Genomic DNA, 25,393 nt, shown 5'->3' on the forward strand with positions numbered 1-25,393 from the left:
AAAAAAACACCCTCAGAAGCCGACAACAATATGGTGTTACTAGAGGGAAGGGGGGTGAGGGGTAGTAAATGGTAATGGGGGTCAAAAATATAGTGATAGCCGAAACCGGTTTGGCTCAGTGGATAGAGCATCGGTCTGTGGACTGAAAGGTCCAGGGTTCATTTCCGGTCAAGGGCATGTACCTTGGTTGGGGGCACATCCCCAGTGGGGGATGTGCAAGAGGCAGCTGATCGATGATTCTCTCTCATCGATGTTTCTAACTCTCTATCCCTCTCTCTTCCTCTCGATCAAATATCAATAAAATGTATTAAAAAATATATAGTGGTAAAGGAAACTTGACTTTGGGTGGTGGATACGCAATGCAATTTACAGATGACGTACCATAGAAATGTACTCTTAAAACATATAATTGGATTAACCAATATCACCCAAATAAATTTGATTTTTAAAATATATTTTATTGTTTTGTGCGTGTTTTTTTTTTTTTTACAGAGAGTTAGAAACATCGATGAGAGAGAATCATTGATCAGGTGCCTCCTGCACACCTCCTACTGGGGATGTGCCTGCAACCAAGGTACATGCCCTTGACTAGAATCGAACCTGGGTCCCTTGAGTCCGCAGGCTGACACTCTAGCTACTGAACCAAACCGGTTAGGGCAATAAATTTAATTTTTTTAAAAGACAAAGGAGCTGACTTTTCAACAAAAACAAAGCCTAAAATGGATGAGGTAACATGTTAGTGTGCAAAAAGAGATCTGCCAACCAATAATTCTATATTAAAAGAAAAGAACCGCCGAGACCGGTTTGGCTCAGTGAATAGAGCGTCGGTCTGTGGACTGAAAGGTCCCAGGTTCAATTCCGGTCAAGGGCATGTACTTGGTTGTGGGCACATCCCCAGTAGGGGTGGTGCAAGAGGCAGCGGATCGATGATTCTCTCTCATCGATGTTTCTAACTCTCTATCTCTCTCTCTTCTTCCCTGTAAAAAATCAATAAAATATATTTAAAAGAAAAGAACCTTCAGAATTGAAGGCAAAATAAAGATATTTACATATGCAAAAAGTTGAGAGAATTCATTATCAGCACAGAAATATAAAAAGAGTTCTTCGGGAAGAAAGAAAATCCCAGCTATGAAGGAAAGAAGAACACTATAAAGAGTAAAATATGTGTGTAAATGTAAATAAATAATAATTGTACAAAACAGTAATAATATTATGTGGTGTATAAAATACCCATAGAATTAAAATGCATGACAGCACTAATCCAAAAGGTGGGAGGGTGAAATGAAATTATAGTGTTCTTAGGTTCTAGTATTAGCAGAGAAATATTGATAGTAAAAAATAAAAAAATTTTAAAAATAGCCATTTGTATTAGACTAATAAATAAAAAATATCCTAATATGTAAGGACACATATATAATATCACAATCAATAAAGAAATTAAAAAAAAAACCTGGGTCGTGAGAGATGCAAATCAAAACAACAATGCGGTACCATCTCACACCTGTCAGAACGGCCAACATCAATAAATCAACAAACGACAAGTGTTGGCGAGGTTGCGGAGAAAAAGGAACCCTCGTGCACTGCTGGTGGGAATGCAGACTGGTGCAACCACTATTGAGAACAGTATGGAGTTTCCTCAAAAAACTGAAAATGGAACTCCCATTTGACCCAGTAATCCCACTCCTAGGAATATATCCCAAGAAACTAGAAACACCAATCAGAAAGGATATATGCACCCCTATGTTCATAGCAGCACAATTTACAATCGCTAGGATTTGGAAACAGCCTAGGTGCCCATCAGCGGATGACTGGATCAAAAAACTATGGTACATCTATACAATGGAATATTATGCTGCCATAAAAAAGAAGGAATTCTCATCATTTGCAGCAACCTGGATGGAATTGGAGAATATCATGCTGAGTGAAATAAGCCAGTCAATGAAAGAGAAACACATGGCCAAGACCGGTTTGGCTCAGTGGATAAAGCGTCAGCCTGCGGACTGAAAGGTCCCGGGTTCGATTCCGGTCAAGGGCATGTACTTGGTTGTGGGCACATCTCCAGTGGAGGGTGTGCAGGAGGCAGCTAATCAATGTCTCTCTCTCATCGATGTTTCTAACTCTCTATCCCTCTCTCTTCCTCTCTGTCAGAAATCAATAAAATATATATTTAAAAAAAAAAAGAGAGAGAGAGAAACACATGACCTCACTCATTTATGGATAATAAAGAATATGATAAACTGACTAACCAAAAGATAGATATAGAGACAGTAAAGCAACAAGCAGACTGTCAAATTACAGCGGGGAGGGTAGGGAGATCTGGGGAAGATAAGAGATCAACCGAAGGACTTGTATACATGCATATAAGTACAACCAATGGGCACAAAACTCTGGGGAGGGAGGGTATGTATGGAAGAGGGGGGATGGTAAGATATGTACACAAATAATAATTTAATTAAAAAAATTAAAAAATAAAATAAAAATTTATATAAAGAAAAACAAACAAACAAAGAAAAAACAACCCTGGGTCGTAATGACCAGAAGCTGACCAACCAGAAGTCAGTGCTGGTCCTGCCCCCAAACAAGCGGTAAGGGGCAATCAGGCAGGCAGGCGGGGTGATTAGGGGTGATCAGGTAGGCAGGCAGTGGTTAGGGTTGATCAGGTAGGTAGACCAGCAGTTAGGGGAGATCAGGTAGGCAGACGTTCCCTCGCTGGGCTGGCCCCAGCCCCAAGCAAGTGTAAGGGGCAATCAGGCAGGCAGGCAGGCAGAGTGGTTAGGGGTAACAGGTAGGCAGACCAGTGGTTAAGGGTGATCAGATAGGCAGGCAAGTGGTTAGGGGAGATTAGGCAGACAAGTCAGCGGTTAGGGGAGATCAGGTAGGCAGGCAAGTGGTTAGGGAGATCAGGTAGGCAGGCAAGTGGTTAGGGGAGATCAGGTAGGCAGGCAAGTGGTTAGGGAGATCAGGTAGGCAGATGGTCCCTCACCAGGCTGGCCCTGCCCCCAAGCAAGCAGTTAGGGGCACTCAGGAAGGCAGGCAGAGTCGTTGGGGTGATCAGGTAGGCAGATGGCCCCTCGCCGGGCTGGCCCTGCCAGCAAAGAAAGAGGGAGGCCCAGGGCAGCCAAGCCATTGCACTCCAGCCTATCATCTGCAGAGGGAGGTCACCAGTGGCAGGGGAGGGGGTCAGCGTTGCACAAATGGCAAGCAGTGGCAGCAGCGGGGGTGGGGCCAGCTGCCTGCAGCTGGGGAAAGGAAAGCCCAATAGGCCCTGATATCAGGCCAGACCTAGGGACCCTACCTGAGGGGTTCCGGATTGTGAGAGGGTACAGGCCGGGCTGAAGGGACCTCCCCCTCCCCCCCTCCGCAAGTGCACGAATTTCCGTGCACCGGGCCTCTAGTGTATTATAATATGTAGGATAACTACTAAAAGGAAAGTAAAAGAAGGATATAACTAATTAATGGAGGATCAAAGTGGAATAATAAAACACAGTTGATGAATCCAAAAGAAGGCAAGAACATAAAGCAAAGTGGGTCAAATATAAAGCAAAAAGATGGCAGCAATAACCCATGCATATCAATCATTACAATAAAGGTAATTGGACTAAATACTCCAATTAAAAAGATTATCAAACTAGATTATCAAAACTATAGGTTCCTAATGATACACACTTTAAACATGAATACACAGAAAGGCTAAAACATAAAAGAATAGAAAAGATATGCCATGCCAACACTAACTAAAAAAATAAGGCCCCTGAATTCTGATGAAGTTTCATATCTACAATCAAACTTTGTTTTTCAAACCTCTCCCATTTCCAACAATTCAGTCCTTGACCAGTTGTTCCGAGAAAAGGTCTCTGTTGTCAAACCAAACTTCCGCTGACAATCATTCCAAGCTGATACCTCTCAGACAATAAAGGAAAGAATGCTTTTGTTGCCGGAGAAGTCAAAGATTAGCAAATTTTTAAAACATAAAGCAGCCATCAAGAGTGCCAATGTTGCTAAGGATGAGAAAGAAACCGGTCACAGGCAATGGGAGGGAGAGAATCTGTTGTTGATGTGGGTAAAGGAAAAGCAGGCAGGCAGGGACAGCTCTTCGGAGGCAGTGTCACGTGACAAGCAAAGATGCTGCATGCTGACCCGCAGGACAGCCCTGGACCAAACACTGACAGTGATAAGGCTAGTGTGGGTGGTTCGATAAACTTAACAAGTGCTTATTTACACCTTAAACAGTACATTGGACATGCACTGTGTGTAAGAAAGGTTACAGCAGAATCATTTGGGAGTCTGGAATGGATTAATTCAATTTACATTGTTTCTTGGTTTTAAAATATATATTTTATTGATTTTTTTTTTACAGAGAGGAAGGGAGAGGGATAGAGAGCCAGAAACATCGATGAAATAGAATCATCGACTAGCTGCCTCTTGCACACCCCCCACTGGGGATGTGCCCTCAACCAAGGTACATGCCCTTGACCAAATTGAACCCGGGACCCTTCAGTCCACAGGCCGACGCTCTATCCACTGAGCCAAACCGGTTTCAGCTAATTCTTACTTATAATGGGAGAAAATGATTCCGGTTTTCAAACAAATCACTTCTCGAACAGCCTCCTGGAACGAATTAAGTTCGAGAACCGAGGTGCCACTGTGTTCGGATGGTACAAACTGACACAGAATTTAAGACAAGGGAATAGACTCTTGAAAAATAAAATTATGTCATTAAGATTGCAAATGCATTTGAGTAGGAGTTGATGCCAAGGGTGAATATTCTCTGTCTCTAGTCAGAGAAGGTTGCAGTATTCAAAAGAGTGAGCAAAAGCAATTCAGGATGGAATGGCAAGACCAGCCCGGGGAGAGATGGAAAACAAAATAAAAAGCATAAAGGCCACAAAGGACTAACAGGGATCCTGAAAGCCACAGGGAGCTGGAGGGCCAGAGAAGACCGTTATGGTCATAGTCACATAAGTAGTAAGATATTCCAACGTGGCTAAATCGGCCCCTACACCTTTTCAGTCTTGGAATTAAGGGACTAAAACCAGTTCTTTTTGTTCCTGGGTCTTGGCAAACTATGGCCTGACTTGGCTGCTTAAGACCAAATCTGACCACGTTCATTCATGTCTGTATTGCAGCCGCTTTTGTGCTACAACGCAGAGCTGAGTAACTGCAATGGAGAACGCATGGTCTTGGCCCACAAAACTAAAAATATTTACCATCTGGCCCTTTCCAGAAAGTTTGCACTGCCTGGCGTGGCTTTCCATGGGTAATGGGCACATAATACTAATTTCCTATTGCAGATGACTTAACGTTCATTCATACAATGGGTATTTATTGAGTACATACTATATGGAAGGCACTACAGAGTGGCCTGAGTGTACAATGATAAACAGGATACAGTAGTGACATCCAGGAAGAGAGACAGGGAAACAACTCCATGACAGCATACAAGCAGTGTAATTGATATGTTCAAGGAGCTAGGGTAGCACAGAGAGAATCTCTAACCTAGCCTACAGGTCAGAGCAGGCTACTTAAAGGAGGCAAGTGGCACCCAGGCTGAACTGCCAGGGATAAGTTGTTAATCAAGCAGAGAAGAGGGAAGTAGTCCATGCGTAATAACCAGCAGATACAAGGAGTGAAACAGCAGAGCATAATGTGGAAACTGACATAATATACCATGGTGAGAACTTGGATCCGTGTGAAGAAATATCCTATATAATAAAACCCTAATATGCAAATCGACCGAACGGCAGAACAATTGGTTGCTATGATGCGCACTGTCCATCAGGGGGCAGATGCTCAACACAGGAGCTGCCCCCTGGTGATCAATGCGCTCCCATAGGAGGAGCGCCACTCAGCCAGAAGCCAGGCTCACAGCTGGCGAACGCAGGGCCTCTAGTTCGATCTAATTAAGAGGGAATATGCTAATTGACCCTCACGCCATCGCAAAGATGGTGGCGTCCATAGCCAATAAGGAGGGAATATGTTAATTAACTACCCAGCCCTCAAAGATGGTGGCACCCACAGCCAATAAGAAGGGAATATGCTAATTGGATGTCATGCTCTCAAAGATGGTGGCATTCACAACCACAAGATGGTGGCACCCAGCCACTCAGGGCCAGCCCAAAGTGCAGGCAAGCCTCAGATGGCAGCTGCCCAGCCGTCAACGGTGGGCCAAAAGTGCAGGCAAGCCTCAGATGGTGGCTGCCCAGCCACCCAGGGCTACCCGAGGCTCAGGTAACCAGGGCCAGCCAAGGCTTGCACTGCCAGCAGTGGCAGCAGCAGAGGTGTGATGAAGCATCACCTTCCCCTGATCACTGGGTTGCCTCCCACCTCTGAGGCCTCCTGGACTGTGAAAGGGGGCATGCGAGCTGAGGAACCCCCCTCCAGTGCATGAATTTTCATGCACCGAGCCTCTAGTAAGGACATAAACAGAAATGAGATCATGACAGGCCCTGAATGCTTCACTAATGGACTTCAACCTAAAGATTTTAAGCAGAGGTATATGAGACTTATGTTCTCAAAAGATCACATCCTAAGCAGTTAAAAAGGACTAGCATCAAGAGAGACTCTAATCAAGGAAACTAATGGAGAGGCTAGCACAGGAATCAAAGAAAGAAGTGATGAGGACCTCAAATAAGGTAGCGGTATTTGGGATGAAGCATTGGAAACAAATATGAAAGCAATTTAGGTTTATGGCTCTCAATGGCAGGCAGTGGTTACCAAACTTGGCTGCACATAAGAATCGCCTGGATAGCCGGACCGGCTTGGCTCAGTGGATAGAGCATCGGCCTGCGGACTGAAAGGTCCCGGGTTCGATTCCGGTCAAGGGCATGTACCTTGGTTGCAGGCACATCCCCGGTAGGGGGTGTGCAAGAGGCAGCTGGTCGATGTTTCTCTCATCGACATTTCTAACTCTCTGTCCCTCTCAATTCCTCTCTGTGTAAAATCAATAAAAATATATTTTTTAAAAAAAAAAGAATCGCCTGGATAGCTTTTCCAAATTCTATTGCTCAGGTCACACCCCAGACCAACTGAACCACCCTCGGGATTTTGTAAACATTACTGGGTGATTCCAGGCTTGGGAACTACTGTGGCAGCAATGTTGGAGGGATTGAGGGAGAGGAAAGGTTCAGTTTTGAACATGTTAGTTTAAGATGCCTGTGTTTAGCCTAGCCAGTGTGTCTCAGTGGTTGAGCACTGACCTATGAACCAGGAGGTCATGGTTTGATTCCAGTAAGGGCACATGCCTCTGTTGAGGGCTCAATCCCCAGTGGGGGCATGGAGGGGGCAACCAATCAATATCTCTCATCACTGATATTTCTCTCTCTCTCTCTCTCTCCTTTCCTCTCTGAAATCAATAAATATGCTATATAATAAAAGCCTAATATGCTAAGTATCCGACCGTTGAACCAGTCACTATGATGCACACTGACCACCAAAGGGCAGATGCCCCAACCAGTAGGTTAGGTTGCTGCTGGGGTCTGGCCGATGGGGACTGAGCAAGATGGACCGGACATGCCCTGGAGCCCTCCTGGGTCCCTTCCTGGCCTCTAAAATATTTCTTCTAATTAATGTCCTTTCAATGTACACAAATTAGTGCACCAGGCCTCTAGTATATATTAGTGTGTTTGTGTGTGTATGTTTATGTATTTTAGAGGCCCGATGCACAAAACTCGTGTACAGAGGGGGGGTGGGGGGGGGCAGAAATCCCTCAGCCCGGCCTGCACCCTCTCCAATCCAGGACTCCTCGGGGGATGTCCAACTGCCTCTCACAATCCAGGACTGCTGGCCCCTAATTGCTTGCCTGCCTGCCTGCCTGCCTGCCTGATGGCCCCTCACCACCTCTGCCTGCCTACCCAATTGCCCCTAACTGCTCCCCTACAGGCCTGATTGCCCCTAACTGCTCCCCTGCTGGCTTGATTGCCCCTAACTGCCTCTGCCTCACCCCACACCCGGGACCTAGGATTCCCTCCTTTGGCCAGTCACAGGTACTCGGGACCCAGGTTACCCTCCCTCTGTCCAGCCGCAGTCACCCAGGACCCAGGCGGGCTTCACCTGGGCCAGCCACAGCCACAGGGGACCGTTGGCGGGCGGCTTCACCCAGGCCGCAGCTGCAGGCGCTGGTACCCAGGACTGCGGGACAGGCAGCTTGTCCTCTCCCAGGCTACAGGCGCAGGTGCAGCTGCTGGTGTCCAGGACTGCAGGGCGGGCGGCTTTTTCCTCTCCTGGGCTGCAGCCTAGCTGGTCCCCATTCTTCTCTCGTGAGCTCATCTGGGCCTGGCTGGTCCCCATTCCTCTCTCTCAAGCTCATTTATGCCTGGCTGGTCCCCATTCTTCTCTTACCAGTGTTGACTGTCTGAGCTGTTATGGCGTGAGGGCATGACAACCATTTGCTCTTTATTATATAGAAAATATATATATTATTTTTTTAATACTATATTTTATTGATTTCTTACATAGAGGAAGGGAAAGAGATAGAGAGCTAGAAACGTCAATGAGAGAGAAACATCGACCAGCTGCCTCCTGCACACCGCCTACTGGGGATGTGCCCGCAAACAACGTGCATGCCCTTGACCGGAATCGAACCTGGGACATTTCAGTCTGCAGACCGCCGCTCTACCGCTGAGCCAAACCGGTTTCGGCACAAATATATATATTAAAAGATGCCCATGTTTAGCTACACTTGGATATCCACTAGACAGTTGACTATGACATTCTAGAGCTTGGAATAATTTATACTAACTAGTATCTACTGGTTAACAACAACGACAGTCAAAATAGCCAATATTTATTATCTACCTGCCATGTGTCACTTATAAAAGTGCTTTCATGTATTAAATTAACTCTCCCAATGACCCAGTGAGGTTAGTACTATTGTTATACCCATTTTACAGGTGAGTGTTTTGCTTACATTACCCATATCCAACTTTCCCAACAACTCTATGAGGTTGGTGACGATCATTATCTCTGTTTTACAGATGAAAAATGAGAAGCTTGAGGATGTTAAGTAACATGCCCAAAGTCACACAGTAAGTATCAGAGAAAGGATCTGAAGACAGATCTCTCTAACCTCAATGTCTGTTGCAACTAAAGCCACAGGAGAGGTAATGTTGCCAGCTGACGTGGCTCAGTGGTTGAGCGTTGACCTATGAACCAGGAGGTCAGGGTTCCATTCCTGGTCAGGACACATGCCTGGGTTGTGGGCTCGATCCTCAGTGGGGGGTGTGCAGGAGGCGGCCCAATCAATGATTCTCTCTCATCATTGATGTATCTATCTCTCTCTCCCTCTCCCTTCCTCTCTGAAATCAATCCTATATAATAAAAGCCCAGTGACCATAATGGCATAACGACCAGAATGACCACTCAACCAGTTGCTATGAGGTGCACTGACCACCTCTCGGTCCCTCCCCCTTACCCCAACCCACAGGCTCGGATCACCGGATGGTGAATGCGGAACTGGGTGGGTGGTGGCAGCAGGGTGGGACTGGGGACTGGTGAGGGGAACCGGGTGGGTGGTGGCAATGGGGTGGGACTGGGGACTGGCAATTGGGTGGAAGATGGCCCTGATCACAGGCTAGGCCTAGGGACCCTACCTGTGCACAATTTCGTGCACTGGGCCCCTAGTAAAAATATTTCTTAAAAAATTTCTCGGAAGATAAGGAGGCCAAGGCAGAAACCTGGAGAATGGTTAATGCATAGGCAGGGGAGGAATAAGGAGATACCGCAAAAACAAAACAAACAAAAACCCTCATGGAAGATCTGCGCTCCAAACTGAAAGATTAAGAGAAGCACCAAGAAACAATCTAAGGATGTAGCAACGAGGAGGAGGCTGGAGAGGCAGAACTGGAAAGCAGATTTTGGTGGGTTTGAATGGAGAAGGTAAATAAGGTCTGGTCGGTTAAGGAACGATGTGAGCGTAATTACTACAGGGAGATACAGGATTGAGAAGTGATTTTTCTTTCCCTTCTGAAAATGAAAGTGATGTAAGCACATTTGTATCCCAAGGGAAAAGAGACAGATGACAGGAAAAGGTTGAAAACACAGAAGGAAAACCGGGTATTTTTTAAAAATATATTCTTATTGATTTCAAAAGGAAGAAAGAAGGAGAAATAGAAACATCAATGATGAAAGAAAATCATTGATCAGCTGCCTCCTGCACGCCCCCCCCCCCAATTGGGAATCGAGCCCACAACCCAGACATGTGCCCTTGGCCAGAATAGAACCTGGGACCTTCCAGTTTGCAGGCTGATGCTCTATCCACTGAGCTAAACCGGCTAGGGCAAGACAGGGTATTTCATAAGCAAGGTCCTTAAAGAAGCTGCAGCCCTGGGTAGGGAATGAACTTCTTTTTTTCATATGGGAAGAAAGAAGGCCAAGTGGTTAACATGATGAAGTTTGTATACAGAGGTAATAAGTAGATGGAGTTGTTGTCCTATAGTTTTATCACCTCTATCATCCGCTTGGCAGGAAGAGAGGACATCATTTTTGTTTTTGTCTCTTACAAAAGCACTGGCCTGCGCCATATTGGGGAAAAAGTAACTGTTCCTATATACCAATTAGGTAGAGAAGCATTATACTAGACCACGTGACCAGAACAAATCAGAAAAGAGCAAGTCAAGGTAGATGAAGAACTATGAGCTTTGGCTAGCTGGCCCATTAGGAAAGAAGGTTTTGCCTGAGTAGATATTGGGACTCGGGATAAAAAGATAACAAGGACATGAGCCAGCCAGAAAACAGACAGATGTCAGCAAGGAGGAGAGCTGACAGCGATTACTCATCCTGATCCAATAGTAAAAATTTGCTCCAAAGCACAGAAAACGGGTCCCATTCCTAGTGAGTAGATTTAACTAGAGAGAGCACGCCACTCAGCCACAAATGCGGCCCTACACACAAAAGGGATCCATCCCCGGCTGAGTGCATCAAACAGGCTCAGAAATCCCTTCCCAACTGCAAGTCTCCATCATGCAAATGCAAGCACACATACCTTTTCAGTGACTGTGCGCATGTCAGTTCCAGTATATGTAAATTTGGAGTCACTCCTTTTGGGGATAAATTAGAAAAAAAGGGAACAATAAAACCTTAGCAAAGACAAAGGAAGAAGAAGGAAAGTCAACTGAAGCTAAAGCTGTGAGAAGGAGTCACACACACACACACACACACACACATACACACACACGTGGCTGAGTGTACAAAGTTTTCATGGGCAAACCTTAACTCCTATTATCTTTGAGATGGGCATGAGAGTATACATTCTGCTATGCTTCTGGGTTTAAATTACCATATTTTTCGGACCATAAGACGCACTTTTTTCCCCCCAGAAGTGGGGGGGGAAAGTCCCTGCGTCTTATGGTCCGGTGCATCTTATGGTCCGAAAAATACGGTAAAACTTCGAAGCATCCAAAGTACTGGGGATCTCTGAGCTCACTGGAGGGCTCACCAGTAGGAAGTGGAAAGCCACAGAAAAGGAAAAGCCAGTTTAGATGAAGGAATGGGTCCACAGGGGGAAATGTCTGTTAATATGCACATTTGCTGCCACAAAGAAAATGAGCAGTTTCTCACTGTCATTTTAGGGGAAACAGAACATAAAACATATCAAGCCAGGAAATGGAAAATAATAGCACCATACCACAGTCAACAAAATTCCATCTGTAAGAGCATTCACACGTTCACTCATGATCTTGTTTCCCTAAACCACGTTTTTTCACATAAGGTCACACATGTATCAACTGAAAATCCTCCTGCTAAAAAGTTAGGCGGAAACCAACCTTCAGGATTGGGAAGTTATTTAAAGGGTATCACTGAGGGAGCTCCAGACTGATCGTGGTAATCTAAAATACAATCCCTAACCAACATTGCCAAGCTTGTCATAACTCTGAGTTAATGGCATAGAGACCAAAAGATACGAGTAAACAAATATTGTCTTACCTGGTGTCATCATTCAACTAGAGTGAGAAAGAGGAGAGAACATTATTGATCACATGACGATTATTGGATGTACATGATACAGGTTATTCGAAAAATAGGGCATACGAGCATGAAAAACTGGAGAATTTTTACTTTCGGATTGTAAGCAACTAATCTCTAGTCCCTCATCCTCTTTCACTCTGCAACACTTTAACGCTGCAGAAACTTTGTGTCTCGGAAACCATCTCCTCTCCTAGGCTCTTTGATACAATTAAATGCATCCTAGAGGAAAGACAGCAGCTGCCCTAACAGTGGTCAGTAGCGTCTTAATACACCGATGTCCTATTGTGCTACATTGTCTTTCTGGCCTGACTTTCCGGTTTGGTCAATGGGGTGATAACTCCAGATTTGCATAAGAGGCCAGAGATTAGTAGAGAAAAAAAAGCTCTCCCCACCCCTAGCTTATGCGGAACGCTGGGGGGTGATGGGAGGTTAACCAAGCGTCAAGCAACCCGAGGATACCCAAACTCCGCGACAGGACCATCCAAAGGACCTATCCCATATCAAAGCCAGGGTGCCTGTGGCCTCCGCAGCCCTGGGCGCTGCTAACACCGACCCCAAGGAAACGCTGGGCTGCTCATCAGGGTTCCGGCCAGGTTAACTCACTGACCCTACTCACCTCCCCTATGCACAGTCCCATCACCTCCTCCTTCTCGGTGCTCAGAGCGTGGTTGAGACAAACTAGGAAAGCATCCGACTCCAGATGAACCGCCTGTACCGCCTGTACCACCTGCATCGCCATCTTGGTCCGACCCAGCTCAAGTCCGCCTAGGGCCCACTTAGGCCCGACCAACCCTGAGCTCCAGCAAGCGGGTTTCGCGGGGGAGGGGCCTGGGAGCGCGGGAGGGGCGGGGCGGGCGCGAGGCGGGGGCGGAGCTTAGGGAGCTCGGGCCAAGCGGGCGTTGGGGCGGGGGCGGGGCTCGGGCGGGGGCGGAGCTTAGGGAGCTCGGGCCAGGCGGGCGTGTGGGGCGGGGGCGGGGCTTGGTCGGGGGCGGAGCTTAGGGAGCTCGGGCCAGGCGGGCGTGTGGGGAGGGGGCGGGGCTTGGGCGGGGGCGGGGCGGCCCAGCGGCACCTGGGAAACGCCCGCGCCGGTTAGGGCAGGCGTGGCCGTTGGGGCAGAGGACTGTGGCCGGCGGCGGACAGGGGTTCAGGCCGGGAGGCCGGGACGCAGGGGCGGCTGGGAGGCGGTGCTCCGGGGCTGCAGGCAGACGCGATCTGTGAGCGGCGCCGGGGCTGCGGGGCAGGCGCCTCGGGAGCGCCGGCGCCCATTTTGCCCGCCCGCTGACGCGGCCTACACGCTCCGGGGGCAGCGGGGAGGCAGCTCCGCCGCGCGGGTCAGCCCCTCCAGCCAGCGGGACGCTCTTTGGCCATCCCGTCCTGAGCTAGTTAAGATCTTATTTCGTTTCGTTTCCAAGTGGCCCCTGAATTCTGTCCCACTCTCCCTGGACCACTTCCGCTCGCCGGCCCTTGCCTGGAAACTTCGGCGCGGGTGACCTCGGCGCCAGATGCCCCTCGGCTCGCCCCGGGCGCACGTCCTGATCCCCGCTTGACTGGCCCGAGGTGGGGGAACCTGGAAGTTGTAGCCTCGCTGATTCCGAGGCGGATTAATTAGCCCAAGAAACATTATATTCATGTGAGTAACCTCTTGCGCAGACACAGTGCTATACTGTATCTGAAAAAGTATCACTCTCAAACTTGGCTGCTGCTCCTCTCTGCAAAGACTTCTTTGCGTATCTGTGTGTTCCAGGGACGGGGAATGGGGGGGCTTCAGGTTCTATGCAAGGTCGGGGGTGTCCCAGTCGTTACCCACTCTCCGAGCTGCCTCGGCTTTCGGACGTGGGGAAATGATAGGTAAAAGTCATTTTCTCCCGCCGTATGCCAAATGTGCCAGGGGTTGAACGTAGCGATCTTTCAACTCGCAAGGTTCGGAATTACAGCGGCTCTGGGGAAACGATCCCAAAAAATCAAAGGAAAATCTATGCCGGGCCACCTGCACTGCCCACCCGTGTTTCTGTGTGTGCGATCTCGCTCCTCTGTCTCTTCCCCGTGGAGTTGGGAAGTCAGGTAGACATGGCAGTACTGGAAAGGGAAATTCCCAAGGTGCTCTCCAAAGAGGTGTTGATGCTTTGCTCTTTTCTCCCTAGTCAGTCCCAACCCGGGTCTTCCCACAGATAGGGCCCTCAGCCCGTAGAACGGTCTGGGGTATGTATGCCAGGAACCTCCATTTTTACCTGATGCTGAAGGATCACGTGGCATAACTTTCCGTGGCTCATGCTGATGCTGATGAAGCTCGGGAGAAATTTCAAGTGTGCAGTTACCATTGGACCCACGCGAATTTCCGCTTAAGTTTCGATTTTGCAAACACATCTTTGCAATGACTTTTCACGGCTAGAATGGCTCTAGCCTGCTGGGGCAAGAGCGAGTGTTGTTTATATTTGGGGATGGGATGTTTTTGGGTTTATACATTGTCTTTCAGGCACCTTCAAAAAGGAGAACACCTTTGTCTGTTGATGTGAATCTTATAATCCAGAACGGCAATCTCTAACTTTGGCCATGCTCGTGGCTTCATTTTAGAGCCCTACACGTTTAATAGCATGTATGGCAAGCTTCATATGTGCTAGTACTAAGTACTCACATACTTTGTATCATTTGGAATGCGGCTTTGCAACTTGCTGGCATTTTGACCTCAAGCAAGTTACCTAACTTCTCTGTGCTTTACTTCTCTTATCTCTTTTTTAATAACCCTCCCCTGAGGATATGTTTTTATGGACTTGAGAGGGAGAGAGAAATAGCATTTGCTAGCCTCCTGTGTGCGCTCCAACCTGGGACCCAACCCGCAATCGGGGTAAGTGCCCTAACGGGGAATCGAACCTGCTGCCCACCCTACCAGGGCTATTTCCCTCCTCTTTAAGGGGGTGGGGGGAATAGTATTAATCTAATCAGATGCTTATGAAGATTAAAAGTGTCAGTGTATATAAAACACATAGGAAGTGCTACGTAATTGCTGACTATGCTAATCAATATGTTCTTTGATTCTCGTTTTACAAATCAGAAAACAGGTGTAGAAAATTCAACTGAGCCGAAACCGGTTTGGCTCAGTGGGTAGAGCGTCGGCCTGCGGACTGAAGGGTCCCAGGTTCGATTCTGGTCAAGGGCATGTACCTTGGTTGCGAGCATACACCTAGTAGGGGGTGTGCAAGAGGCAGCTGGTCGATGATTCTCTCTCATCGATGTTTCTAACTCTCTGTCCTTCTCTTTTCCTCTCTGTAAAAAAAATCAATAAAATATATTTTTTAAAAATTCAACTGAGGTCACAAAGCTAGTAAGCGGCAAAACCAGGATTTATACATAGGCCAGTCTGATTTCAGGGTATATGTTCTTGGTATAATTGGGTGAGTTCATGAATTGACTTCAAGGGAAATAAGTGTATTTAACTGATTAATGTTTAAAAAACACCTGGAAATTAAAGCATACTACCCTTTTATTTAAAAAAAAGACACAAAATAAATTATTCTGTAAAGGAAAAGTAATGGTTTTACTTAGATTACTACCTAAGGAAGCCTTCTATATTTCATACCACCCATTTAAAACATAATTAATTTACAGAACCCCTTACTAAGTCTCTCTAGGCCAGCGTGGTCTCTGATTGTGGCATTAAGGTGACCCCCATGGGGACAATCTCTTTTAGTGCCTTCGTGGATGAGAAAGCTATATAACCACTTCTTTAATGTATTTGAATTTGCAGCTGGCAGTATTCCTTGAGTTGAGGGTTTATGGTCTGTGTATTGTAGTGCACCTCGTTACCTAAGCTTATCTTGAGGTTTTAAGAGATTCATCCCAATTCCAGGCGTCCTGAATTCTGGGAGCGAGTCTTCCGTGCAGAGAAATGCTCTCTAGTCAAATAAATCTGGGAAGCGTTCAGCGAAATAAAGTTTCTTGACTACAACACCTGCCAGAGCTTTTACTGCGTTAACGTGCTTTAGGATGCTCTCAGATTCCCAAACTTATTTGACCAGGGAAAAAGTTCAGGGCAAGCATTTCACGAATCCCATTTAGAGAAATGGGGTCCCGTTCATACAGCCTGTGATTTTGTGGGCTCTGATCTCAACCCCTCTCACTCAGCCTTTGCTTTTGCGGCTCTCCGCTGAGGATGTTGGTTAACGTTCACTTTATGGCTTTTCAGTCCCTGGATCACTGCAGGCGCCTTTTACTGGGCCTGCGTGCTCTCTGAGTAGTAGCATGAGCAAGTCCAGAGTTGTATACTGATGTCCCAAAGCACACCATGCTGCCTTTCTTTTTTTCCTTTTTAAATATGTTTTATTGATTTTTTACAGAGAGGAAGGGAGAGAGATAGAGAGTTAGAGACATCGATGAGAAATACTGACCAGCTGCCTCCTGCACACCTCCCGCTGGGGATGTGCCCGCCACCAAGGTACATGCCCCTGACCAGAATCGAACCTGGGACCTTTCAGTCCACAGGCCACCGCTCTATCCACTGAGCCAAACCGTCTTGCCTCATGCTGCTTTTCGAGCATATTTGGTAATGACTCATAGGCCTCTGTAGTGATTCATAGTAACCCAGACCATCATCTCCAATTTGTTTGCCCCCTGGAATCATTTCCTTAACGTGCCAGTGTAACCAGTACAGTTTTGCTTTTCAAAAACAAATTTCAATGTCAATAACGTCGGTTGTTGCTAGGACCTATCTGTGAAGTCGAGATGGTACTGAAACCCTTTAACACTTGGTTTCTACTTAAAAAAAAAAAAAAAAAAAAAAAAAAAAAAAAAAGTAGCCACACTTAGTTCTTTTGTACTTAAAATCCAGACTGGAATGTATTTTCTTTTGATATTAGCATTCCCTGGGTTTTTGTTTGTATCACTCCTTTCCAAAGCCACGGGGTGGAGGAGAGGCAGAACAATGATATCTATTTGATTAATATTTGAGACGTGGGGGATGCCCAGTACTGTATGATTCCTGCTACTGACGAGCTTCAAGGACCGTATTTGGGGAGAGCCAGGGCTTGTGAAATAAGCGGAGCAAAAAATATGCAAAGAAATATATAATTAGAGGCTAGCCCATGAGTTTAGACATACATGCTATAGTGGTCATAGGGAGGCAAGTCTTTATGGAAAAGGCAGACTTGCACTCGGCCATAATAGAACCGAGGTACAGAGACCCGAGCAGGCATTGTAGGCAAGTAAGAGCAAGCGCAAGGATATGGAGCTAAAATTAGCCAGTGTTTGGGAGAAAGTTTATCTCAAACACAGTGGTAGTGGTTCTTCCCAGAATCGGTGACAGATCGCATGTTAGCAGCTGAAGCAGGTGAAAGGGTTCAAGACAACTAGTAAATTTCTGCAGGAACCGGAGCGGCGGTGTCGCCTTTAAGAGAAATCAGAATTTGGTTAAGGAGAAGGAGTTTTTTGCCGAAACCGGTTTGGCTCAGTGGATAGAGCATCGGCCTGTGGACTGAAGGGTCCCGGGTTCGATTCCGGTCAGGGGCATGTACCTTGCTTGCGGGCACATTCCCGGTGGGGGGTGTACAGGAGGCAGCTGATCGATGTTTCTGGCTCTGTCCCTCTCCCTTCCTCTCTGTAAAAAATCAATAATATATATATATATATATATATATATATATATATATATATATATATATATATATATATATATATATTTTTTTTTTTTTTTTTTTTTTTTTAAAGGAGAAGGGGTTTCACTTTAGGTGAATTTGAAATAAGGGGACCATGTAAGACAGGACATTTGAAATGAAAGAACCCAATAAGACAGGAGCTGACAATGGCCTCAGCGTCAGGGTACCGTGGGCAAAGCAACAGTTATGTTCTTAAATTATTCTCTAAAATCAGACCATGTCTGAAGTCTATAAAAGATAGTTTCTACTTTCCTTTTAAGGGAAGATAAACTAACAGTGTTTAGAAAAAAAAAAAATCGGGCTCAGATTGTCGGTCTTGAACAAAGGGCCTCGTTTAATCCCTTCTGGCTCACTCCGTCCTGGGCTGCACGGTTCGCTCTGTGTTCTGGCACCTCCTTTGCTCTGGACAGTCTCACCAGAGGGTTTAACAACTTCCCACGCTGGGCTGTGGTTCCTTTCCCACCCAGTGGCAACCCAGTTGGAATCGGAGGCCTGGGTTTTGTGGGGAAATGCCCAGGATTGTACCTGTGCTCTGCCGAAAGTAGAAAGAGGCGCAGTGAACACTGCGCAGTGCAAAGTGCAGGTGAAGCTACTGTGAGGCCCTGCAATGAGACCAGGGCTGGGCAGAGGGTGTAAGGGTGCGAGCCCAGTTTGCCCATGTTGGTCCAGGAGGTGGGATTGCTCGATACCTCTCGAAGGGCAGAGGGACTTTTCTGGGCTCCCGACTTGGGAAATCATAATTTGAACCCACACTCTTATGGGAAAAATGGCCCTCTGTGACATCCTGAGAAGCATTCCTAAGATGACAAGGACCTAGGTGGATACTTATCATTTTCTCCCATCAGCTCCAAATCGCCATGGTCCCAAAGCCTCTTGCAGCTCAGAAATTCCATGAAGCTACCTTAACTATTTTCCCTAAGACGATACCCCCCTTCTGGAAGCGCCCAGCTTCTAGACCTTTCTAAGTCACCTGATAAATAGGTCGTCTGCTCTTAAAACAAACTTTTGATTTCAATTTAGAAAGCCACGCACATGATTCACCTTCCTAGCATCACCTTTTAAAAGGCAAACTGGCCGAAACCGGTTTGGCTCCGTGGTAGAGCGTCGGTCTGCGGACTGAAAGGTCCCGGGTTCGATTCCGGTCAAGGGCATGTACCTTGGTTGAGGGCTCATGCCCGGTAGGGGGTGTGCAAGAGGCAGCTGGTCGGTGTTTCTCTCTCATCGATGTTTCTAGCTCTCTCTTTCCCTTCCTCTCTGTAAAAAATAAATAAAATAAAATAAAATGTAAAAGGCAAACTGCTTTTCCACGGGGAGTGGGGCGTACGGCTGTCTTGCACAATGCATTCCTGCCCAAATAAGTGTGTCCTTGGGCACGCGCCTCCGCATATTCTGCTGCTAACTACACTTCGTCAGACGCTGCTTTGGGAATGCAAGCTTGAGACCACTGCCCAGCTTCCTGTAATGCTAGTCCTCCATTGCCACAGAACTCCTTCCCTAACGGAATTCTCGAGTGTCACTTGGGCGTCTCGCAGGGAGCTTCCGGTGGCCTCGGTTCTATTTAGACTGTGCAGGCAGACATAGAGGAAGCTTGGTTCTGGTTGGTGGTTGCTAGTGCCAGCTCACCTTGCTCGCTGATGAGTTCATGCAAACCCAACAAGTCACACCTGTGTCCTGTGTGCGGGCGCTGCAGGCTTAGGTGGAGAAAAGCAGGGCTAGAATTGGAACTCAAAGCCCAGAATGGCAGGAGAGGATGTGGGGGCTCCACCCGATCGCCTCTGGGTTCACCAGGAGGGTATCTACCGAGACGAATACCAGCGCACGTGGGTGGCCGTCGTGGAACAGGTAACTGTCTGTTTTTGCTTCTTTCTTTATATTGATTTTTTTTTTGGCTTTCAATCAACTTGGTTTCTGACAAGTCGCAGTATCCTGAAAGTCTTTGGTTTTATTTTTTCGGTCGTTTCTTTCCACCAGGGGACGAGCTTCCTAAGGGCCCGAATCCAGCAAGTTCAGGTTCCCTTAGGTGACGCAGTCAGGCCAAGCGAACTCCTTACCTCCCAGCTACCTCTCATGTGGCAACTCTACCCCGAGCAGCGCTACATGGATAACAACTCGCGCTTGTGGCAGATCCAGCATCACTTAATGGTACACATGTTGCTTCATTTCCCATCACATCGGGGCTCTTGTTAGCAGAGTGCTCCCTAAACTTTTCTTTTCTCTGGCAGGTCAGGGGAGTCCAGGAGCTGTTGCTTAAGCTTTTGCCTGATGACTAACCTGGTATGTATTTTTGTTTCTCTGCTGCCTCTCTTGTCTTCTCTCTCTCTCTCGCTCTGTTGGGTTGTGGTGATTTTAATGATCTATTCTCTTCCAGGTGCTGGGATTCTGGGAAGAAATCCTCTGTCCCGTTCAATATATGGCAATCACTTCATCCACCACTGCAGTGCGCCCCCCTGTGGGCCTGGGGGAGGGCGTGGGCTGAACAACTACTGCTCAAGAACACGGAAGTTTAGGAAGGGTCATGAAGAACACCGCGAGTGGAACTGCAGAGAGGGGGTCACACAGGCAGAGAGCGAGTCCACAAAAGCACTTACCGTAGTCAGGATTCGTAACTTGAAATCAACTCCTTTGGAAAATGCCATAGAACCCGTAATGGACATCAGCAGCCGGAACTGGGATCGGATGAATCCCACAAAAGTCAGCACCTGCTGCACCACAGATGCTCTGATCACCAAGAACTTGGTACTGATTTAGAGAGAAGAGAGCAGCTCCTAGCAGCATCAACATCTTTTGGTCGTTTCTTTGCCCTGCAGCAATTCACCTGCCTTTCCTTCTCCCCTCCTGTAAATATCTTGGGTTTTGCTAAAGTGTTTCCCATCCCAGTACTGACCTCACTTGGATCTACTAAGAACTTAGGGAGCTCTGGGGGGAGGGGGAGTAAAGGAGGTTATTTGCATTAATGAAATGAGCTACCAAATTGGCCCTTTTTCTTTCTGAAATTGTGTCTTCAAATTCTGAGACGTTGCTAATAACCAAAAGAGTGGGCACTTAAGATTATTCTCTGGTTACAGATATTTTAAATCAGTTTTTTCTGTAAGAGTTAAAAAAAAAAACACAACAACCCAAAACAACAACAACAAAGACATTTTAGCTGCTAAACTACCACTTATCTCAGGGCCAAATAGTGCTGATCCCTAAGAAAGCATTTACTGCCTGATAATTTCCTGGGTGAAAATAGTTATAACTATTTTATATGCAAAAAAAACCCCTTAGTTTTGCTTTTTAAAAATCTCGGGAATAACTACCATGTAGCAAATCCTTACTGCCTTCCAGGCACAATTCTATGCACTTTGGGTACATTATCACATTTAATTCTTCCACCCATGCTTTGAGGTAGGTATGGTCCCCAGTTTACACATTAATAATAAGGGGGAGGGCTCAAGGAGCCCGCTCATTGCCAAGGGTAGTTTTGTCAATGACAGTTGGGCAGTGGGCAGGTCCTTCAGGCTACGGCGTCGGCTCCTCTAGCCCAACATCGGTTTACAATATTCAGGATGAATTTATTGAATTCAAGGGTCTTTATTTCCATGTAAAGCTACTTACCTCTTTCGAGTCAAATGAAATGGATATTATAAAAAAAAAAAATACAGTTGATTCATCCTATGAACGGGAAGAGTATTTCTCAGTGTAATGGTCTTCCAGCAATTGGAAGGGCGTACTGCTCGTCTCTGCAGAAAATTCCTTCTAGAGGGGCTTTAAAGTCTTTATAAATAAAAGGCAAAATAAAAATCATTTTTCTTATTTTAGTTTACTGGATATGCTGCAGAAGGATCCGTGCCAGAAACAAGCCTGTGAAATACAGAAATGTTTACAAGGTACTATGTTCAATGTTTTTTTTTTTTAAATATATTTTTCACTTTATCTGGGAACCAACTACAAGAGGCCAGTTGTTCTTATCAGCCCCGAAGACTCAGCATCAACGAAAATCCTTGTTTGTATATTTTTTTCATGTCTATTCTTGAGCTTTCCATTTTATGATGTAAGCAATATTCTCTGTAAAACCCTTTGATCCGAAGTGTTCATGTATAAATGCCATTTTATTCATCCCTTTCTCCAAATTTAAGAAAAATGAAAAAAATCTTTTTCACAAATTAATTTCTTCCAAATAAATAAACTGATTTGAACTAGCAACCCATGACTTAGAAAAAAGAATCAAGTTAGAACTGGTTACATCCCTTGCCACAGTGTGGGAGGGTTGAGGGCTGGAAGGACTCGGAATTAGCATTAATCATTCCCTGCATGACAATCACAGCCAAAAGGGCTTTAAACATATGAAGTCATTTGGTAATTTCATCCATGAGGTAGATGTCACTGTGACCTCCATTTTACAGATGTGGAAATGAACACAGAAGTTACATAACTTGCCCAGAGTCACACAACTAGTAAGGGTTACAGTGAGGGTTTGAATCCCGCTGGTGTGGCTACAAACCTGGACTCAGCAACTCTGCGTCAGTGGTCGGCAAACTCATTAATCAACAGAGCCAAATATCAACAGTACAACGATTGAAATTTCTTTTGAGAGCCAAATTTTTTAAACTTCAACTTCTTCAGCCCTGGCCGTTTTGGCTTGGTGGATAGAGCATCAGGCCGTGGACTGGCGTCCTGGGTTCGATTCCGGTCAAGGGCATGTACCTTGGTTGCAGGCACATCCCCAGTAGGGGGTGTGCAGGAGGCAGCTGATCGATGTTTCTCTCTCATCGATGTTTCTGACTATCCCTCTCCCTTCCTCTCTGTTAAAAAAAATCAATAAAATATATTTTAAAAAAACTTCTTCTAACGCCACTTCTTCAAAATAGACTCGCCCAGGCCGTGGTATTTTGTGGAAGAGCCACACTTAAGGGGCCAAAGAGCTGCATGTGGCTCGCGAGCCCCAGTTTGCCGACCACTGCTATGGGTGTTCAAAATTGTCTTTCCTATCACAGACTAACTCCCATGCACCCCATTTTAGTATCGAGGGACTCAAGTCAATTGAAGCTGATCTAGAACTGTTAGTTCATGTCCTCCTTGACTTAGCATCTATGTATATCAGTCTGCAAATATTTTCTATAAAGGTCCAAACAGGAAATAGTTTAGGCTTTGGAGGCCAGGAGGTCTTCATTGGAGAGAGAGACAGGGAAGGAGGGCAAGCAAATTATAACCCCTTAAAAATGTAAAAACCATTATTAGCTCACAACTGTAAAAAAGGGTTTAACCCCAAGGCTGCAATTTCAAACCTGTGATGCACAGACTTGGTAGGGAAGGTCTAGCAGCCACCTTAAACTGTATGCAAATTAACATGCAGGGTATGCGCATTTTTCTAATTCACCAAATTGTAAAGGAATTAGCGACCAAGGAACATAAACTGTTAACTCGACCTTAAGGAAAATGAACCCAGTTGGTTGAGCTTTGAGGTCGACCTATGAACCAGAAGGTCACAGTTCAATTCCTGGTCAGGGCGCATGCCTAGGTTGCAGCTGGATCCCCAGTGGGGGGCGTGCAAGAGGCAGCCGATCGATGATTCTCTCTCATCATTGATGTTTCTCTCTCTCCCTTCCTCTCTGAAATCAATAAAAATATATTTTTTTAAAAAAAGAAGAGTCCTGGCTGGTGTGGCTCAGTGGATAGAGCATCGGCCTGGCGACTCAAGGGTCCCGGGTTCGATTCCGGTCAAGGGCATGTACCTTGGTTGCGGGCACATCCCCAGTAGGGGGTGTGCAAGAGGCAGCTGATACATGTTTCTCTCTCATCGATGTTTCTAACTCTATCCCGCTCCCTTTCTGTAAAAAAAAAATCAATAAAATATATTTTTTTTTTAAAGAAAAGAAAATGATATAGAAAAATACCTTTTGACCACCACTCTAAATCACACTTTTCTTCCTGGTCTCGAAGAATTCAGTAGACTTTGATATATCCTCTTTCATCTGGGTCTGTAGGTACATACAGTGAAGTAAAAAAGGAGTGGGAAGCATTGATAAACTATAAACACCCCCTGTGCCTTAGTCCTACGAGATCATGACTAGATTCTGCCTGTTTTTCAGCCAACAACTACATGGAATCTAAGTGTCAGGCTGTCATCCAAGAGCTTCGTAAATGTTGTGCTCGCTATCCCAAGGGAAGATCTCTCGTCTGTTCAGGATTTGAGAAAGAAGAGGAAGAAAAGCTGGCACTGAAGCCCACATCAAAGTAAAGTTCTGCAGAAGTTCAATGCTGCACCATGTTTCCACCAAGCGAGCTCATTTATCCTCCTGACTCTTCAGGCCAGGTAGCAGCAAATAGCAAGTGAAAGAGTCAACTATTAAAGTCAATAAATATGCCACCTATGCAGAACAGATAGAAATAGATTAAACAAATATGTAGAATGTAATAAAACTGAGCTGCTAAAATAAACCTGTTATGTGAAAAAATTTTGGTTTGGTACTGTGATATCATCTCTTACAGGAAACATATATTTGGGTTTTTTCCTCCATTCTAGACACAAACCTCCTAAACCCTTTGGAATTTCCTAAGTGATAAGAAAGATAAAGGTATCTACTTACCTTAATGAGGTGACTTTTAATGAGGAAAGCTCTTAGCTAACCCATGGCTGGGGGCTGGTTGCCATGGGAACCACATGATTAGAGGGTTGGAACTTTTAGTCCCCACCCCCATGCCCACACCCAACTTCTGGGGAAAGGGACTGGGGCTGGAGAGGTTAAGTTCAGTCACTAGTAGCCAATAATTTAATCAGTCAAGTAAAGTGTTTGGTGAAAACATCCCTCCTGTGACAGCTTTGATAGATTACATGCTAAATTCAAAGGTTTCTCCAACCCAACTCCATACTCGTTATCTATATATATATAAAAGCCTAAGCAACCATTCAGCCGGTAGCTATGATGGGCACTGACCACCAGGGGGCAGACACTCAACACACAGGGATGAAACATGGAACAGATTAATGAATCTCAGAGGGAAGGGGGGAGGTTGGGAGGGTGGGAAGAGATTAAGCAAAGATCTTACACTGAGTGGCCATACTATGATCTCTGAACACATAATAATCTGGCCACTCTGTGTGTGTGTGTGTGTGTGTGTGTGTGTGTATACATACATATATATATATTAGAAGCCCAGTGCATGAATTCGTGCATGGGTGGTCAGTCATCCTGGCCAGGGGGAAGGACATGGGTGGTTGGCCAGCCTGCCTGCTGGTCGAACTCCTGGTTGAGGGGACAATTTGCATATTAGCCTTTTATTATATAGGATATACACTGGCCAGATTATTATGTGTTCAGAGATCATAATAATCTGGCCACTCAGTGTATATATATACTAGAGGCCTTGTACATGGATTCATGCACCAGTGGGTCCCTCAGCCTGGCAGAAACCAGCAGTCTGACATTCCTCAAGGGTCCTGGATTGTGAGAGGGTACAGGCCAAGCCAAGGGACCCCACCGGTGCATGAATCCATGCATCAGGCCTCTTAGTATTTCCAATAATTTAAAGCAAAGTGTCTTCCCAAATGCAAGAAAGAGCATTTCTTTCTGCATTTGCATCCCCATCAGAGTGCCTGGCCAGAAGGCATGTCAGCGAGTGAGTGGTAGAAAAGACATAGAAATGATTCTTGTTTTTAATGACCCCTAATTTATCATGAGAGAACTTTACTGGAAATCAGACAGGCAGCAACTGAATTAGAATCTTAGGTGGTTTATCTACTCTATATTTTTACTAGCGGCCTAGCACAGGGCGGGTCTCAGCCCATCCGTTCTCCTGCCTGGCTC

At 46.0% G+C, this 25,393-nt stretch overlaps 4 protein-coding genes and 1 long non-coding RNA gene across 7 annotated transcripts in view; 3 read left to right on the forward strand and 2 right to left on the reverse strand.

Annotated features, from left to right (window-relative positions):
* BRCC3 (BRCA1/BRCA2-containing complex subunit 3) overlaps positions 1 to 12,812 on the reverse strand; it is a 35,973-nt gene extending 23,161 nt beyond the window's left edge. The window contains exons 1-3 of one of the 2 annotated variants that reach the window (XM_084871145.1): positions 12,578 to 12,812; positions 11,920 to 11,936; positions 10,979 to 11,033 (exon numbers count right to left, since the gene is read on the reverse strand). In XM_084871145.1, the coding sequence (XP_084727271.1) occupies positions 10,979 to 11,033; positions 11,920 to 11,936; positions 12,578 to 12,700 (195 nt within the window). In that variant the 5' untranslated portion in view covers positions 12,701 to 12,812. The remainder of the gene's footprint in view (positions 1 to 10,978; positions 11,034 to 11,919; positions 11,937 to 12,577) is intronic. The other variant, XM_084871146.1, reaches the window with a different exon arrangement.
* The window catches only part of F8 (coagulation factor VIII), a 162,876-nt gene that overhangs the window by 12,881 nt on the left and 124,602 nt on the right, over positions 1 to 25,393 (forward strand). The gene's annotated exons all lie outside the window — the stretch shown is intronic.
* On the forward strand, positions 13,452 to 25,392 carry CMC4 (C-X9-C motif containing 4). Of its 2 annotated transcripts, none has more exons than XM_084871191.1 (3): positions 13,452 to 13,591; positions 21,408 to 21,475; positions 23,678 to 25,392. In XM_084871191.1, exons 2-3 carry the CDS (start codon positions 21,418 to 21,420, stop codon positions 23,824 to 23,826), a joined length of 207 nt encoding a protein of 68 aa, XP_084727317.1. In that variant the 5' UTR covers positions 13,452 to 13,591; positions 21,408 to 21,417; the 3' UTR covers positions 23,827 to 25,392. The 2 variants fall into 2 exon arrangements, with proteins under 2 accessions (XP_084727317.1, XP_084727318.1); XM_084871192.1 differs by lacking the exon at positions 13,452 to 13,591 and adding an exon at positions 20,310 to 20,443.
* LOC311615757 lies at positions 13,598 to 19,989 on the reverse strand. Its single transcript, XR_014793795.1, has 3 exons — positions 19,878 to 19,989; positions 15,140 to 15,222; positions 13,598 to 14,362 (listed from the first exon to the last, which is right to left on the reverse strand). It is a non-coding gene; the product is annotated as an uncharacterized lncRNA (long non-coding RNA).
* MTCP1 (mature T cell proliferation 1) lies at positions 19,308 to 20,115 on the forward strand. Its single transcript, XM_084871190.1, has 4 exons — positions 19,308 to 19,448; positions 19,578 to 19,748; positions 19,829 to 19,880; positions 19,975 to 20,115. The coding sequence occupies exons 1-3, from the start codon at positions 19,344 to 19,346 to the stop codon at positions 19,874 to 19,876; spliced, it is 324 nt and encodes a 107-aa protein (XP_084727316.1). The 5' UTR covers positions 19,308 to 19,343; the 3' UTR covers positions 19,877 to 19,880; positions 19,975 to 20,115.

The sequence above is a fragment of the Pipistrellus hanaki genome (assembly GCF_964339955.1).
Source record: "Pipistrellus hanaki genome assembly, chromosome: X".
NCBI classification, from domain to species: Eukaryota; Metazoa; Chordata; class Mammalia; order Chiroptera; family Vespertilionidae; genus Pipistrellus; species Pipistrellus hanaki.

What these genes read in the sequence shown, in the direction of transcription:
- CMC4 (XM_084871191.1), top strand. Translation starts at nt 21,418, where the DNA reads ATGCTGCAGAAGGATCCGTGCCAGAAACAAGCCTGTGAAATACAGAAA. An exon ending in AATACAGAAATGTTTACAAG is followed by an intron (nt 21,476 to 23,677) that starts GTACTATGTTCA and finishes CCTGTTTTTCAG; the next exon opens with CCAACAACTACATGGAATCT.
- MTCP1 (XM_084871190.1), top strand. Translation starts at nt 19,344, where the DNA reads ATGGCAGGAGAGGATGTGGGGGCTCCACCCGATCGCCTCTGGGTTCAC. An exon ending in GGGTGGCCGTCGTGGAACAG is followed by an intron (nt 19,449 to 19,577) that starts GTAACTGTCTGT and finishes TCTTTCCACCAG; the next exon opens with GGGACGAGCTTCCTAAGGGC. An exon ending in AGATCCAGCATCACTTAATG is followed by an intron (nt 19,749 to 19,828) that starts GTACACATGTTG and finishes TTTCTCTGGCAG; the next exon opens with GTCAGGGGAGTCCAGGAGCT.